The 18,887-nt window shown below is 35.8% G+C and overlaps 1 protein-coding gene across 9 annotated transcripts in view; it reads left to right on the top strand.

The window, feature by feature from the left end:
• Nucleotides 1-18,887, top strand: part of LOC126355928 (dedicator of cytokinesis protein 1) — a 452,703-nt gene that overhangs the window by 284,579 nt on the left and 149,237 nt on the right. For all 9 annotated transcript variants that reach the window (XM_050006495.1, XM_050006492.1, XM_050006496.1 and 6 more), the window contains 4 exons: nt 328-421; nt 6,387-6,735; nt 13,892-14,107; nt 14,724-14,839. In XM_050006495.1, the coding sequence (XP_049862452.1) occupies nt 328-421; nt 6,387-6,735; nt 13,892-14,107; nt 14,724-14,839 (775 nt within the window). The remainder of the gene's footprint in view (nt 1-327; nt 422-6,386; nt 6,736-13,891; nt 14,108-14,723; nt 14,840-18,887) is intronic.

Genomic DNA, 18,887 nt, shown 5'->3' with positions numbered 1-18,887 from the left:
TAAAGGAAAATGTAGTCCATAGTAGGTTGTAATATTCTTTTTTAATTGTGTAAACAGCTAATTAATAAAGGATATTACAGCCTACTACAGACCATATTATACTTTACAAAAATTTTCTAGTCTCCAGGCACATGTAAAAATGAAATTATAGCTGATGTTTTGTTTGTTGACATTTCAAACCCATGTAGGCCATTATGTTCATCTCCAGGCTTAAGTTAGAATTGAGAAGAAGTAAGAACAGACAAATAACACACAGTGGGATGACATGTAATCTTATAAGTTACAGGAATGTGCCTTTACTGATAAATCCTTAATATCGATCTTCAGATATTCAGATAAATAAAGTGGAACCAGTGATGGATGACCGTCGGAAAAGGTTTTCAGGGAAGGCAATCAGTGATCAAATAATGCGGTATTTCAGGTATGTTTGTTACTCTCATTAAGTATTTAAAATGAGGTCGACATTAAATTTATCTCTGTTAGTTGCTTGCTTTTGTTGTATAGTATCAATGTTTCTTCATAACATGTGTGAGAATAGATCATCAATCTCAAAACAGAAGAGCCACTGAGCTGTAGACCACTCTTCTCTGTATATAAAATGTGATGTCCTGACTGACTGACTGACTGACTGATTGACTCATCATGCAGCCCAAACCCCTAAGGACAGAAACTTGAAATTTACAGAAGCTTTGGATCTTATACTTTAGGTGTCATTTAAGAAGGAATTTTTCAAAATTGCATGTTAAAGCAATTTTAGAAATTTAACCCCGTGATGGTGAAGTAGTGGGTGAAAGCCTTTATTTGAAAATATATCATTATTAAAGAATTACTACAGTATTTTTAAAGCTCATACATTCGGAAAAGACCATGCCTATGTGGCCTTAATTAGCGAGAAAAGCTTAGAAGGTGTTGCAGTTTCTGAACAACATAAAAATATGATTAAACAAAAACAAAAATTCTGCGGGCCATACAGTCTACGTGAGCAAAGCAGTGGGCACTAAGCTAGTGTATGTATAAAAAGAAAAAGCTGTTTCATACTGAAGTAATATTCTTCATCCAACAAATACACAGTATGTCAAATTATGGAAGATTGTTGTCTGTGAATAGTTAAGAAATACTTTCTAACTTTGTAAAAAGAAAATGAAAATGATATCAAATCTGACTTTTTGCAAGCCATTGGGGTTGGCTGCAAAAACACAGAAGAAAGTGAGAAAGAAGGGAGAGATGTTGAAATTTTTTCCTGAAAAGTGTGGCTCAGTTCTAACCTAAGGTGAAGACCAATGCACGTAAAATAAGGATGAGGCATTTGGTGAAACAGTTAAGAACGAATATGCTTTCATTGTAAGATGAGAAAAAAAGCAATAAAATTATTACCAGAAACAGTTCTACCTAGCCAAATATGTAAGTACATCACCAAGTGATGTGAAAATATGGAATAAGAAAGACAAGTGAGAAGTAAAGCTAGTATTTGCCAAGATAGTTATGTGTAACTGAAAGGTGTGGTCATCTTTGTCAAAGACATGGTGGATGAGGGCAAGGGATTGATCAGTCTGTAAAGTAAACAGATATTAGTGGAAAAATTGATTACAGCCAGAGAAGGGAACATTTTAATGTGAGAACTTGAGGAGCAATACAAAAGGTGAAAACGTACAGGAAGAAATATATGTGCAACTATTTTTTGGCTATGTAGGTGAAATTTTTGTGGTAGGAGTGTAGGTATTGACGTATAGGATTTTGGGAAATGATGAGATTTGTTTAAGAAGGAGGCATGACTGATCGTTGAACAGTAAAAAGATAGCAGCAAACTAGATTGTTTCTGTACACAGACAAACTGAGTGCTGAAAGAACAGAGAAGGTACATAGTAAAATAGTTACTTGATTATTGAAATAGAGAGCTGTTTAAAAAAAAAAACACCAGTCAGTCTTGTAATTTTGAAGTCACGCTATAATTTCAGACTGCACTTGACTCCATTTTTCTCTTTTGGTGATGCTTGTTTAGTGGCTAAAAAATTTGATTTTTGCACATGACTCTGTACCATTCATTTATTCTACAAATAAGGCAGTTAATACTCATAAGCAAAATATTATGTAGAAAATGTAGACAGAGATCATCTTGAAACAAAAAGATTTCTTTTTTTGGTGTAGGACAGTTGAGGAAAATCGTAAACAGAATCTATAAATAATTATAAATGACACCTTTTTTTGATTATAATTATGTCTTCCACACTGGCAGCATACAGTTCAACCTGTGAACTGAGAACAAATTTACAGAGTCACTTAACAAACTATTTGTTTTCCTCTTTGTACAAGGCAGTATGAAGTTGCTTTTTCCCAGATGTAGGTGGAGTTCTAAAAATGCAGCTTATTTCTTATTATGCATAGGAGATGTATGTGTTTCAGCCACTTACATTATCTGTTGACAAAACAGTGATGTAATCATTAAGTGCATACAGTGTTTCCATAACTACAGAAACTCACAATTGTTGAGGTGCGAGTTATTCAGTTTGTAGCTTATTCATGAATAGTTCAGTGATTTTTGAAAAAATAAAAGAACACAGCTTGAATTATTCTGTAATAATTAGAATGAATATTTTCATTGAGAATACACTATTATGAATGTGACACATCTTTTATCACCAGGAGATAATGTGCATCCTAATTGCTTCATCTGACACTCCTGAAATACTTTCTTGTTGTTTCACATTTCACCATCAGGTCAATGTGAGGCTCTACTCTTGGACAATTTCCTGTCTGTATATTTGCCTAGCCTTTTTGTTAAGAGCTAAAAATTGGTAGTTTCCAACTCATTGGCAGTTGATGGTAAAATAAAATGATTTAGGTTTTCCTATTGGTAGTTTTCTAATGCATAGAGTATAGATTTAAGTGTCAGGAAGTCGTTTCTGAAAGTATTTGTATGGAGTGTAGCCATGTATGGAAGTGAAACATGGACGGTAAATAGTTTGGACAAGAAGAGAATAGAAGCTTTCGAAATGTGGTGCTACAGAAGAATGCTGAAGATTAGATGGGTAGATCACATAACTAGTGATGAAGTATTGAATAGAATTGGGGAGAAGAGGAGTATGTGGCACAACTTGACAAAAAGAAGGGACCGCGTAGTAGGACATGTTCTGAGACATCAAGGGATCACCAATTTAGCATTGGAGGGCAGCATGGAGGGTAAAAATCGTAGAGGGAGACCAAGAGATGAATACACTAAGCATATTAAGAAGGATGTGGGTTGCAGTAAGTACTGGGAGATGAAGAAGCTTGCACAGGATAGGGTAGCATGGAGAGGTGCATCAAACCAGTCTCAGGACTGAAGACCACAACAACAACAACAACAACAACAACAGTAACAGTTTTCTAGTTGCTGAAAAATCTCGATAATACTGTAATTTGTTCAGTGGGTCATTGAAGTTGTATGTTAATGTATTTCACACATCTTATTGCTGGTTATACAGGCAGTTTACATGTGCTAGGAAGATTACAGATAAACACAAATGTGGTATTCGAATGTTCAAAAATAAATTGAAAAGTATAGGTAAGTTAGAAAATGGTGACTCTGCATTAATTCTCTGGATTATGGGATAGGCATACAGTGAGAGACTTAAAAATAAGTGAAGAAAAGCTGTTAAATTTTGCAAACCAAGCTGACAGCCATCACCGCTTTAGGTCCATTGTTAATAGAAAAATTCGGAATGATGCTTCATCAGAGTTGCTGGCTCAGTTTTAACATTTCTACAAGATATGAGAAGCTGCTGTTAAGAGTGAGAAAGTTTATGCTAATGAAGACACAGCTGATGATTTTTATGATCAGTTCTTTAGTTACGTTGAATATAGTAGTTGTCTCCTAGACCAGATTTACCGTGCTGGTTGGGTTGTATTGTTAGGGTGTGTCCATGTGACCTTAAGCCTCTCAGACTGAAGAACATGCTAGCAAATGTAAGCATGTTAAAGAGAGACTAACTATTCTTTTCTGTGAAATTCAGTGAGTGGACACAAATTGAAGCCACTTGTTGCTGTCAAATAGGGGAAGAAAAGGAAAGAAAGAAAGGGAAAAGGCTGTTTTTTCACTGGGCAATACACCTAGTCAATTCAAATGTGATGTGCAGCAGTTTCTGGTAAAAACAACTGCATTTTGGATTATTTGTGTTTTTCAATTATCCATGCAATCTCTGGCCTTCATTAACAAGGATAATCGGGAGCTTGTTGTAATGCAGAATAATTTCTCTGAGCTGTACAATTTGTGAATTTCATTGATTATTTCTGTCAATGTTAGGAACTGAGATGGTGATCCTGACTGTATGTCTCGGGCACTACAAGGGTGACAATGAAAATTAGACAAGGATTGGTTCTAAACAAAATTTTAAATGATTTTATTGTTTTTCAAAATACTTCCCTTTAACGTCAACACAGTTCTGATTTGATGATGCTAGTCCATAAAGCAATGATGCCACTCTTCTGGAGGCACTCCAGAAACCAGATTTTTGTAATGTTCCACTGGTTCATCTGATGATGAAGTTGTTATCCATGCATTTTATCTTTAGTTTTTGTTACCAAAAAGGAAATCAAAAGGTATTGAGTCAAGGTCATATGGTAGAAGGACCACAGTTCTGACCTTTAGGGCATACAGATTCTCAGTTTTAATCTTGCTGTATGCAACGATGCTTTGATGTACTGTAAAATTGTTTCTTTTGAACACCAATGTAGGGAAAAGATAGATTGCATTTTATTGTAAAGATGACATGTTAACTTGCAGACTGGCACCATTAAAAGAGACTTTCACATTAGCTTTCAGCCATAGTGTTCATCAAAAAAAGAAAGGGAAACACGTGTGCATTCATTTACACAAGCAAGAACACCTCACGCACACGACAGTCACCTCTGATCTGAGCTGCTCAAGATGTCGGTCATGTATGACTGAGGTGTGGTTGCTTGTCTTAATGAATGTGTGTGTGTGTGTGTGTGTGTGTGTGTGTGTGTGTGTGTGTGTGTTTCCCTTTCTTTTTCTGACAGACTATGGCTAAAAGCTAATTTGTAAGTGTGTTTTTAATTGTACTTGTCTGCAGCTTAATGTGTCATGGTTAGTAGCAATTGATCTTGTCCTCAGGTTCATTGTTACTCCAGCTTGGAGTTTCTATTGTTTCTTTCGTGTGTTTTCTACATATTTTTCAAAAATTTATAGTAAACAAACATTTGTTTGGTCAGTGAATGACGCACTGGTCGCATCATTTGCCAACTGTCATTAATGGCTGCCTAAGTCACAAGATCAAACATGGATAAAATAACATAGTCATTTGTTTACCAATCTGCAGCAACAGTACAACTGTTTCATAGTGCTATAGTAGCAATATGGCCCATTCTAGGAAAAAATCTAGTTACCATCTTCTTACCAATACTAATAATCTGTAAGACATTTGCGTCAATAGGTGCTGTTTGAAAGATCTGTTGAGCCAATTGACCTTTCAGGGTCATGACAATAAATCAAAGATTTGCCACAAATAATGATGTTCTGAAGCAAATCTGAAGTGACTCCTTGAAAATTTTCCAGATTTTTTTTGCACTTTAGACAACAAAATTTTCTAACATCTTACTGTTGATGTCAAATATTTTGGATTTGACTTGTACAAAAGCTCAGTGTTGCCTGAGTAAACTCATAAGATGTTCATCAATATTCTTCAACGTGTGCTCAAACAGCTGCAATATTTTCATCAGTAAAAGTAGTTCTTGGGTGTCCTTCACGAAATTCATCACTAAGTAAAAGTCATTCTCTTTTGAATTCATTGTACCAACTAGAAATTGTTGCCTTAGATAGGGGTCCTTTGCCAGATGCATGTTAAGGTGATCTTCACATTGTGTAGGTATTAAGGATGATTTAAAATCGTAAAATAGCATAGCCTGGAAATGTTCTCTGTTCATATTCATTTTTCTGTGCACACAAAAAATCTTTAAATGTTGATAATTAACAAACTATTTCAGCAAACTGAACAAACTGTATGGCAACCAGCTCACAAAATGGAAAGTAGCTACATGGCATTCTTAAAAATTTTGTTGTCACACTTACATGACATTATTACTAGATGCTACTGTGCTTTCAAATCTCATAATTGGTACCCCAATGGAAAGTACTTTTTTGTATAAAAAAATGTGATGTAAGAAATGCGGCTACATACTGTAGTGTATAGGGAAGTGTTAAGCAGCATTTAGTTTTTGTAACTATCTATTGCTTAACACTACCTCAATATGGTGGTCTTTGTCATTCCTAGCACCGTTATTCGTATTTAGTTGTTTTTCTGAAAATCATTAATAATGTGCATTATGACTTTTTGTTTGTAATAACCATTGGTTAGTTTTCTCACTTCATTCTCTTTACATTTCATTTTCAGGGTAAATGATGTACAGAAATTTAGGTTCAGCAGACCTTTCTACAGACGCGATGGAGCTAGTGGCGACCTTGATAATGAATTTGCCAACTTATGGCTTGAAAGAACAGTTCTTGTCACATCTTATCCATTTCCTGGTATTCTGCAATGGTTTCCTGTTATTTCTGCAGAGGTGTATTATGTGAGCCCATTACAAAATGCTATTGAAACAATGGAGGCCACAAACAAGTCATTGAAAGACCTGATTGTTGCTCACAGAGCTGATAGCACCTTGCATTTAAATCCATTAACTATGAAGATTATGGGCATTGTAGATGCAAAAGTAATGGGTGGAATCGTCAACTATGAAAAGGTTAGTTTCCTGTAGTCTAACATATCTCTTGTGTATGTTACTATTCATCATGTAAATAAAATAGAAAGAAACTTCCACATGGGAAAAATATATTAAAAACAAAGATTCCAAGACTTACCAAGCGGGAAAGCGCCGGCAGACAGGCACATGAACAAAACACACAAACACACACACAGAATTACGAGCTTTCGCAACTGGCAGTTGCTTCGTCAGGAAAGAGGGAAGGAGAGGGAAAAATGAAAGGATGTGGGTTTTAAGGGAGAGGGTAAGGAGTCATTCCAATCCCGGGAGCGGAAAGACTTCCCTTAGGGGAAAAAAAGGACAGGTGTACACTCGCACACACACACACACACACATATCCATCCGCACATACACAGACACAAGCAGACTTATAACACCAAAGCAGGCACACTCCATTTAAAGGGAAAATAGCTAGCAAGTTTACACATTAACTAGAACTGCTTGTGTCTGTGTATGTGCGGATGGATATGTGTGTGTGTGTGTGTGTGCGAGTGTACACCTGTCCTTTTTTTCCCCTAAGGGAAGTCTTTCCGCTCCCGGGATTGGAATGACTCCTTACCCTCTCCCTTAAAACCCACATCCTTTCATTTTTCCCTCTCCTTCCCTCTTTCCTGACGAAGCAACTGCCAGTTGCGAAAGCTCGTAATTCTGTGTGTGTGTTTGTGTGTTTTGTTCATGTGTCTGTCTGCCGGCGCTTTCCCGCTTGGTAAGTCTTGGAATCTTTGTTTTTAATTTACTGTTCATCATTATATACTTGTTTCAGTAAAATTTAAATTCTGAATTAACAATTATGGTTGATGTTTTTGTGGTACATTGTCAGCAAGCAACATGAGATTCCTAATCATTAATTGTAAATTTATAAACATTAACTGAAAAATTATTTATTTATTTCTTAAATATGTGTAAGGGCCAGGATTGGAGCTGCTGTACAGTCTGACATGCGGTGGTAATGGTGGTGATGATCATAACACTGGCTTTTGTACAAAACATGGTGTGAAATATATCTACTTTTGGTTAATTTTCTAATAAAGAGCATGCTTAACTCAGTTGTTAATTCAGTTACTGGAGCCATAATCTCTGTTATATTTCTTGAATAGTGCTTTCAATAATTAAGCATATTGAGGTTTACATTTAATGCAAGAAGGAAAGGCAATGACTTACCTTATAGCTGAGGTGTAGAGTGGTTGAAAACTGAAAATTATGCAGATAATGTCCGTCATTTTTCATGACTAATAATACAGCACCATGTGTGCATGACTTCCCCCCCCCCCCCCCCCCCCCCCATGCGTGCGTTTGCGCGCGCGCACACGCTCACACACACACACACACACACACACACACACACACACACACACACACAAAATTGCAAGGATGCTAACTGGTCCTCTCATCCCTGTTTCTTTGGTGAATGGCATGCGGGTGTATTGGATCTAATTTACCAAATTTTCTCATTGTGGTCATTTCACAAGATGTATCTGGGAGGAAGTTACATGTTGTCTAATTCTTTCTGGAACGTACTCCCTTGAAATTCCAATTGTAATAATTGGCATGTCTGATTAAAAACAGCAATCCTCTCCAATACTTTGTGTAAAATCTGTCCAAGTGAAGGAAATTAAATGTGCAATACAATGTTTATACATTAATTTGTGGTAGTGAATTTCATCACTTCTTAAAAAGTCACAGGTGTGTAACAACTAGTACAAACTCATCAAAAAAGTGAAATTGGTATCTGGGTGCAAGATAATTGAGCTGTTTTCCGACATGCTACGGCAACAAATTATATATTCAAAACATAAGTTTTTGAGAGCTCATCCTTTGTGCTCACCCAGGAAAAAGCAAAAATTGATGAACATGTTGAATTAAACCAAAACTATCACAGCAGCTAAGTGGTTAAATCATAACCATAAATGTGGACATCTGCTTAACTGTACACTTTGCCACCATTGCTGTTATAGTTTAATGCTTTTCTTATGAGCCGCACATCATATGCTCACTGCCACTAAAGTGTTATTTTAGGCTTGATGAGAGAAGCAGGGATGTTAAAAAATGAGTTTACTTGCCTGATTGATGCTACAAATTTATTATAAGTTGGCTCAGTAAATTTCTTGCTCTGTGTAAAATGTAAATTTGAAACAAAGCGCAGGTGCCACAGTTTCGCTTAATGTTCTCTATCACTGCTCCCAGTCTTTATGATCCACATTGTGTGGTGTGTGCGGTGCAAAGTATATGCATGGGAAGTATATATAGTTGATGCAACTGTTGCCATCTCTGTCATAGCACATTATTTGCACAAAAAGTATATGTTCAACACTTCACATAATGCTTTCACCCCTACCTGCATCACATCACTGAAGGGCCACTCTTCCCCTCCACACATCCATGAGGCGAGCTCATTTTACGTGCGTTAGTGTGGCTGTTGGGCAACATGAACAAGTTGCAGCCAATTAAAGGTTCACCAGCGATGTTCCTGTAATTATGACTGGGCACATTGTTCAAGACTCAGTGTTGCATTTAAGAGGTTGATGATTGATATACATGCAAAAAGGTGAGACTGAATTACAAGTGGCACAAGAAAAGGCGGTGGCTGGGCCCCTTTGTCACGTATTGACTCGGTCTGCAACCCTTCACGTTGACTGTCTTGTTTCTCCTTTACTGCTGCAACTTAGCAGTAGTTGTATCATAAGTGCATGGTGAAGCTGAATGATGCAACTTGTTTTGGCAACACCGATCATGGATTAAGTCAGCATTCCCTCTCTCACATGTCCCCTCTCAACAACAGCCTAAAATATTTCCTAAATTCCGCCACCACCCGGGGTGCGAACCATCAGTCTTTTCTGCCACTTATAACTTGTTCATTCACACATCAGATTTCAATAGGAAGAAAATGGGATGAAGTCAAGTGAGACATCAAGTAAGAACTTAGAATCAAGGTAAATCTTACTAAGAAAAACGTAAAATTGTGGATTTTTGTGCTTTGATGGTATGGGTTTTTCACAGGGGCTACGAATTTATGGTGCAGAATCACGGAAAATGTAAAATCGGAGAATGTAAAATCCAAGTTCCACTGTACATTATTCAAATTAAAATATTCCCAAAAAAATCTTAGATTGCCTGGGTCCGATATCTCACCTGTATCAATGTAGATAACAGGCAAAAATTGTAGCGATTCTTGATTCCCGTAATGGGTGAACTGTCTGCATGCATCACTAATTTTGTACGGAACTCTCAGAACCTCCATTAGCGTGGGTAATATGCCGTGCAAAAGTTGTTGATCAACACCACCTTTTGATGTTCATGGTCTCTTGAGCTGTCAGCTACAGTTTCTTGCCACATACTGAAACTTAAGTCAATCTAATGCCTTGCTTCAGTGATTGCTCTTGGATTTGCAACTACTGACACGAAGTAATTGTGATAATTTTGTTATGCCTTGTGTGTGAATCCCACTTCCTGAGTGAAATATTTCTCCAAGGATTTGATCAACAGTACATTAAACTCTTATGTCCATCTCCATTAATAAAACACAAGCCATCAACTGTGAATTTTCAGGTCTCTGGGTTGGAATCCATTGTCGGCTCTATAATCTGGCACAGTAATCTTGTGGCTATTGAGTTTGCACACATTGTGAGTAGTATGGATAAATTATTATTCCATGAATGTGACTGATATCCTCAACATCCTCAGTTTTTTGTGCACACATTTTAGGATCATCATCTTTTCACAGAAACACTTTCTTCCCCATATCCAGCATGTGAACTTTCTATCATTATCCCATGCCCTTGTTTCAAATGATCCCACGTCTGCAACCTAAATATATAAACAGGAAATGGAATAAACCTCTGGCAGTAACATTTGTACACTGTAAAAAGACATAGGACTGTCTCCATAGACCTTCAGTACTAAAACTTGTAAGGAGTCTAGGACTCCACCCAAATGTAATGAAAGTAATAGAACATACTCTAACTGAGACCTAATCAAAAGTCAAGTTCTGAGGAGAAATTTCTGAACCATTCCTTGTAAAAACAGGGTTAATACAAGGTTGCTCTCTACCACCATTACTGTTCCATCTCCGCACTTCAATGTATAATGGGAGAATGGAACGAAGATAACTCAAAGACCATAAGAATTGGAAGTGCAAAAATGATAAAACTTTAAACTGCTTGGGATTTGCTGATGATCATACTCTCCTAGCCAAAAATGTTCAAGAAGTGAGAAAATGAGTTAAATTGCGCTACAAGAAATAGCACAGAAAATCGGCTTTAGAATATCATTTGAAAGAACAAAGATTATGCTGAATGATCCACCACTTGCAAACAGAATTATAATAGCACAACAAAAACTCAAAATTATTGATAAATTTAAACATTTGGGAGAAACCATAATGTGCAATCTAAATGAAAAACCAAAATGGTAAAATATAATAAAAAATTGAACAAAGCAAATTACCTTACCAAAACCAAACACAAAAAAGCTTATCTGTAGCTGCAAGATTAAAATAATATGAAACTGTTACACAACAAGAGATAACACGTGCAGTTGTACCATCTTCAAAACGATTAATACAGCAGAAATTGACAAAATACTCAAAGTAGCAAGAAAAATTATTAGGACTTACATAAATAAACTGTACCAAGTAAAGGGACATTGGGGGATAGCTTCAGATGAAACAGTGTATTATAAAATTGAGCTAATAGTAAGCTCAATCAGAAAGAAATGCATCTCATTCTTTGGACATCTGATGAGAACACCAGAAAACAGAATAGTAAGGGAATAACAGAAAAAATGTGGAATAGTAAGAGCAATATTAAATAGATCACAGGAATTAAGGGAAATATGCGAGAACTCCAAATTACAGTAGATGGTCAAAAAAACAAATCAGAGAAAACCAAAATATTGCAAGACACACAAACCAGTATCAATAAAATGGCTACAGGAAGAGTGGACCTATAGAAGGAACGAAAAAAATCTGAAAGAATGAAGAAATTCTGGGTATACAGAAGAGCAAAACACTCCTTGTATAATTAATAAATTATAATAATCCTTGTATAATCACTGTATTATTGAACTGTGTTGTTCAACTGTTACTGAACTGAATTATATTATTGAATAACAACTACTCCTTGTTTAGACCTATGTACAGTTGGCTAGAGTAGTCTAATGATGGCCATTAGAGTAAATAAATAAATTAATAATAAAACATATTTTCAGAAGGAATATGGAATTATGGAATTTTATTGCCGTATGTGAGACAGGCCTATTGATTACTGCCAGAAGATAAGCCACAGGAGAGTACCATGTCTGTAATTTCCTGCAAAGAGTAAAAGGATTCATTTCTGTGGTTAAACAGTGAGGGATTGATAATCTTGTGATGTTGGCAGAACGTCAATGTGGTACATGCAGAATGGAAGATGTAGGAGGTAGTTGTAACAGCACCAAGTGAAAGATAAAGCCGATCAATAGGCAATGTGTTGATAAACCTCAGCATTGAGCACCTGTAAGCTCCTTCCAGTAGGCAATGACCAGTAACTTGCAGTAGGAAGACAGACTTGAGTCCTGAAAATTCTCAGTAGCACTAAAGTGGCCCATAAGTAACTGGAATTTTTTCTAGTTTCGACCAGTACTGTTCCCTGTAAGACTATGAATGACTTTTTATAAACTCATTTTATACAGATATAAAGTGGGAGTAGACAGTACTGCCTGTTAGCATTTACAGAGAAGCAACTATAGTAGATTAAGACAGTAACATGCTCTCATTGAACATATCATTTAGAAGCTATGGTGACATTGTCTCCAGTCCTTCAATTAATGTTTACATGTTTCTCAGAACAGTCAACATTTGTTGTAGTTACTGTTCTGTATATAACATCTATTTTTTTAAACTTCCGTTTGGTAACCACAATTGCTGCCTTTGGCTTAAGTTTTACATTCTGCTTCTTTTAAGGAGATCCAGTCTTTACTTGGCTTAATAACTTAAAAAAGAAGAAGAATATTTGCTATGTAATGCACTGTGAAGTATTTCCTGACACAGCCAGTGGTTGATGTTGGAGACAGAACTCCAAAGAGGGGCCTTTACTTAACATTGTGGTTTCAACCATCATCACACATGATCAGAAAATGTCGAATGACATTGAACAGCTGAAATAATTCACTGAGCAATGTTCATTTCATTATTTTTGTTTAAGTATTTGCCTGAAATAATTTCAAAGGGACAAAATAATAAGTTGATACGCCTGAGTTATAAATTTTATGATTAAAAACCTCACACCAATTGTTCAGTACTGTTTCGTACGCAATCTATGTCAACATTTTGCAGTTAAATGATAATGACTCAAGATGGCAATAAACTACGACATAGCCTCCTCACCACTAGATGTAAATTGTCTTGTCTGAGTCAAGCAGTGAGCCTTACAATACTATTTTACTGATCCATCCCAAGCTTTAGCAACCTTGTACTCACAAATGTACTGTGTACCTTTCTTGTACTTCATAGGTTTTCTTGAACTAGCATGCTGCCATTACACATTTCTTATTTCATTTATCATATCTAGATCTACACAGTATTTCAGTGTTTACTACTATGACTGATTGTCATTTGTGTTTGTGATGTGTGCAGCGTAATAATAATAAAATGGTTATTGCCTTTAAATCCTGCCAGAAAATAAATAATAGTGTAATGGCAGCCAAGATGGAAAATTGTGTAAGTTCAGATTCTCATGTGACCATCTACAAGCATCTTGGTGTGTCAGTCTAGCCCCAGCACAGTCTTTGATGGCTCAAATTGTGTGTGTGTGTGTGTGTGTGTGTGTGTGTGTGTGTGTGTGTGTGTGTGTGTGTGTGTGGGTGAGTGTGTGTTTGTTTGTTTGTTTGTTTTGTGGGGGAGGGCAGTCACATATGTGACTAAAAGTTTAGCAACTTACCACTTAGCACGGCTTTGTATTCATACACAGATAATGTTCTGTCCTGTGTCTTCCATGGATACAGACAAGGTTCTGTCTTTCACTGCTGCTAGCACTACTAGCTGTTGAACAAAGTGAAGCAAGCTGGAAGTGTTTGAAGTACATTTCACTGCATTGTATCATGTATTTAGTTTTGCCTCCAATTTAACAGTAATTTAAAATAATTTATTGATGGTTTTCAGGCATTTTTCACTGATGAGTACCTCGAAAGTCATCCAGATGATGGTCCTAGTGTAAAAATGTTGAAAGATTTGATAGCATATCAGGTACCACTTTTAGAAATTGCTATTGCCCTCCATCGGCAGAGAGCTCCTCCATCACTAGCACCAATACAGCAAAGGATGGAAGATTGCTTTTCTGAAATTCAAAGTCATGTTGAAGAAAAGTATGGAAAGAAGGTAAGAGTTAAGTGTCATTCATTATAAAAAGAGGGTTTTTTTTATCAAATAATTCCATTTTATTGCCAATACTTGCTTGTGCCTTCAGTTTGCCTATGGGAACTCGTAGTTGTGAGGTTATGAGATATTTACCATACTTGCAGAATTCTGTCTTCATTGATTTTTACACTGATAAATTATAATACTAAAATTAATGAAAACACTGTAATAATATTTCTTGGAATATGTAACACACTGTATTCAGCTCAAATTTCCAGTTTGTTCTGAATGAATTCATCCACTGAGCAATAACATTTCCTTGTCAGTGCCTTATATAGCTTTCATTTAAGTGGACCTAAATTCATCTGCATTAACTTGCTTCTTTTTAATTTATAATAATTTTTCATTCCCATGTAGTGAAAACCCTGCCAAAACAGCCTGAGGTAGTGGGTGAGAAACATCAAATTTTCTTTGTTTCTTGTATCATGTGGATGAACAAAATGGTTTCCCTCAAATAATTCATGTCTGGTGAACAAAAAGACAATTTTCCACAAGTTGTCATTTATTTTCAGTTGTAACATTGTTAACGATCATTTTTATTTTTATTGTAAAGTCACATTCTCTAATTTTTTTGTAGGTGTGTGATATTAAATTTGATACACCACTGCAAAATCAAGCTAGAAGGCAGCTCAGTGGCACTTCTCAGACCATTGATCTTCATCGTTTGTCAGGAACAAGCATGGCGTCATCTGAGTGAGTACCTAAACTATTCAAAACATTATTTTTATATGTGAATGCATTTTATAAAAGAAGTAATGCTTTTCTGTTTGTTTGTGGGCCCTGAAAATGTACATTAACATTAATGAATGAAAAACTCTACTGCAACTTTTTCAGCCGAAATCAGCTTTTTACGAATTTACGTACAGGAAGTTGCTTTCATGTCAAGCATTACAGTGAAAAATTAGATACTTAGTGTTCAATCGGATGTCACTGAAACAATTTTTGTAGCAAGGAAATGATTTCTCCAAGCTTGCGGTTCATTTCTGACTCTAGTTTTGCTTCTGCTGTGCATTGCTCATATCTATTGCGCTATATCATTTCTTACACATTAAATTCTTCTTCATTCTGTGGTTCCATCAGTGACAGTGATGAAACTGCACAAATTACCATTCCCCACACACATATTGTATAAATTGCTCCCTTCTTCTTGCTTGCCTCCTGTGCTTCATTGTAACTGTAAGGGAAAAGGAGCCATAGAGTAGCTACAGTAACAGTGATGTTTTTCTTATGGGTTTTTCTGGTTGGAGATTTCATTGTAAAAGTTAATTGAGTGACACATTATCCAGCAGCAGAACCTTCAAAACATAGAAGGATATTTATTTCCTACTCATTGTTGCCTGAGGGACTTTTTTTTTTAAATTTCAGTCTCAGCCAACTAAGAACTATGTCAAAATAACTATATAGTTCTCTTTTCCTTCACCTTCTCCAGATCTGTTTCATTTTCTCAGAATGAGTTTTCCCCCTCCCATCTGACCATTTGACTACAGTTGTTATACTGTACGTTTTATTTTCTCAAAGACCTTCTTGACCCTTAATCTCAATTTCTCTCTCTTTAGTAATACCTCCTATTCAATCTGCAACTCTTCTAAGACATTTTTTAATTGCTTCCCCATCCGTTTTGTTTGTGTGTGTGTGTGTGTGTGTGTGTGTGTGTGTGTGTGTGTGTTTTTTTTTTTTTTGTTGTTGTTGTTGTTGTGGTAGAATCTGTGGATCTTTTTTTAACCTGTCTTCCTTCATTCTGTCTAGATGTCCATAGAGTGTAACACATGGTACACCCCACAACTTAACAAACTCAAAATACTACTGATGATTATGAAAGACAAATCTCAAAACAGTGATAGGGACAAGGAAAATTACACTAAAATGAGAAACCTTTACAGATTAGAAATAAAAAATGCTAAGTGCTGTGCAAATGATGAATATATTTTAAACTCTAAAAATAAATGTAAAGCTGCCTGGACTGTCATTAAAAGGGAAATAAATAATACCAATAAAGAAAAGAGTATCCCTATTGACTGCAATATTCTCAATGAATATTTTGTAAATAGCATCACCACCCCACCCATCAATTCTGCCTCTGATGCAGAAGCATTGCTCACTTTTGCAAAACAGACAAGAAGTGAGAAGTTCACTTGGACCCCAATCACATTAAATGATATTCACAAGTCAATAAACAAATTAATTAATTCCAAAACAGAAGATTATTATGGACTCAGTAATCTCATCATTAAATGTCTAGCTAAAGAAATTGAAATGCCACTTCTCTCACTATGAAACAGAGTACTTGATGAAGGAATATTCCCCGACTGTCTTAAGCTCACAGTTACATTGCCTGTGTATAAAAAAGGTGAAAGAAACCTCCCAAATAACTACAGACCCATTTCAATAGTACCAATCATATCCAAGTTAGTAGAAAATTGTGTGCATAAGCAGATATACAGGTATTTTGAAACCAACAATATTTTAAATGAACAACAGTTTGGCTTCAGGTCACACCTATCAACTGTAAAAGCAGTAGAAGCTTTGGTAAGCAATGTTTGTGAAGGGTATGAAAAAAGGGTATCAATGTCTGGAACACTTATTGACCTAAGTAAAGCTTTTGACTCGGTGTCACATGACATGCTCATCAAAAAATTAAAATACTATGGCATTGAAGACGACACACTCCGACTATTCAGATCTTATCTAAGCAATAGGTTACAACTTGTATATGCAAATAGGCAGAGGTCAGAAATACTCCCTATAAAAAGAGGAATACCCCAAGGCTCTGTTCTTGGACCTTTTCTGTTCATTGTCTATGTCAATGACTTCTTGAAATACATACCGTGTAAGAACATACTATATGCTGACGATATGACATTAATAAGTACAGGAGAGAACTTACAGAGTGTACTGGACAAAAATAGAGAAATGATGCAAATGGCTAATTACTGGTGTCAGGCTAACCAGATGTGCATAAATCAAACAAAAACAGAAGAAATAATATTTAATCTCAAAGTAACTAAAAATGAAAACAAAACAGTGAAATTACTTGGGCTAATCATGGACCAAAAGCTCTCATGGGAAGGACACACCAATTATCTATGTAGTAAACTAGCACGAGTACTTTTCTTATTATATAAATTAAGAAACAGTGTGAGCAAGCAAATGCTACTCCACTCGTACTATGCTTTTTTTCATTCCCAACTGCAATATGGAATATTGCTTTGGGGTAACTCCCCAGGGGCTGAATGTATTTTCAGATGGCAGAAGAAAGCAATAAGGTGCATGGAGGGGTTAGCACCCAGAGAGCCCTGCAGAAATTATTTTAAATCTCTTATTTAATTACTGCATAAAACATTGTTTTACATAATGCTGAAGAAAAGGACTTTAGTTCCTTTTCTCCCCTTTCTGTAACTATTTGAATATCGTACTGAAAGTAAAACCCTCTGTAAACTTTGACGAAGCCAATTGTATGAAAAATACTGAAAGGCTAATAAAAATATTCTATTCTATTCATCTTTTCCCAACTTCATCTGTTATTTTAGGGCAGAATGGGCGTATTTGCTTACCTGTTCTCAAAACCAATTACCATCTCTGTTCTTGATTGGAAGTGATATATTTTTTGCAAGATTTTCCTTTTTAGTTTTCCAAATCTTCTAATACTATTTCACATCGAGAAAAAGCATGTCTGTTCCCCGATTGGGTGGTGTTTGGTCAGAATCTGTACTCCATGTTAGGCAGGAAAAGAACACTCTTAGTCTAATTAATATTTGTTGTTTTAACTGTAGTAGGCAAATGTCCACCCACATTGCAAAAATAGGATAATTAAAAAAACTGTATTACTTCAAGTGGTCACTCTATCATTCCTAAAAAGAATGCAAGATAACATGATTCTGGAGTGGATGTGCCATTATTCAAGGAACAGTTGGAGATCCTGATGGTAATTTGCTATATGAAATGGAAAAAAATTGTTGAGTTGGCATTAACCAGCAAACATTTGAAAATGGATTAACTTTGATTTACCAATCAGCTTATACAAAATAAGTGTAAGTTGTACAAGGTTAGCCAAAATTGTATTTCAACTGACACTGATTTATAGCTGTTGATGGCAGATAAGTAGTTGTCTCAACACTTTGTGCTTCTCTATACATGTTCGTTCGGAAAGACATAGTAAACATGGAAAGCATTTCTTCTAAGATTAATCCTTTCATTATGTATGCTATATTGATTGATTGTTCCATTTCCATGAACTTGTCCTTCTGTCAAAAGATTGTGTATGAATTTGGTAAACATTGCGAAATTCTTTCTTTGCTACTGTGCTGAACAGTTTGGATGAGATCTCCAGCAATATATGACAGCAGATACTTTGATGCTGTATGATAAGAAAGAGGTTAGTGTAGGAGGTGCGAATGATTATTGAGAACATTGCAATAGCCATTAGACTGATCGTTTCTTTGGATGATTGTAGTTAAAAGAAACACAAATCTTGGTGCTTGTTTGAGCAGAAAGTTTTGCTTATTTGTAAATGAAAGCCAGACGCTTAGCTAAACTGTGTCACAGATAAAGGAAGTTGTGTTAAAAGTTCAGGTCTGTGGGATTATAGGTAAAGTATTAGTTCTGTTAAAAATTTGACCTGATTATGTGTAAAATGTGGAAAAACCAATAAATGATATATTTTGTATCAAAAAAGGAATACATTATCCTTTGTCCTTCATTAATACTATCTGTTATAGTTTTTCCCCCTCGAATGAGTCAAATA

The sequence above is a fragment of the Schistocerca gregaria genome, chromosome 3 (assembly GCF_023897955.1).
Source record: "Schistocerca gregaria isolate iqSchGreg1 chromosome 3, iqSchGreg1.2, whole genome shotgun sequence".
Taxonomy (NCBI): domain Eukaryota; kingdom Metazoa; phylum Arthropoda; class Insecta; order Orthoptera; family Acrididae; genus Schistocerca; species Schistocerca gregaria.
Note: the sequence above shows the minus strand (reverse complement) of the source record. Positions and strands in the feature narration are given on the sequence as shown.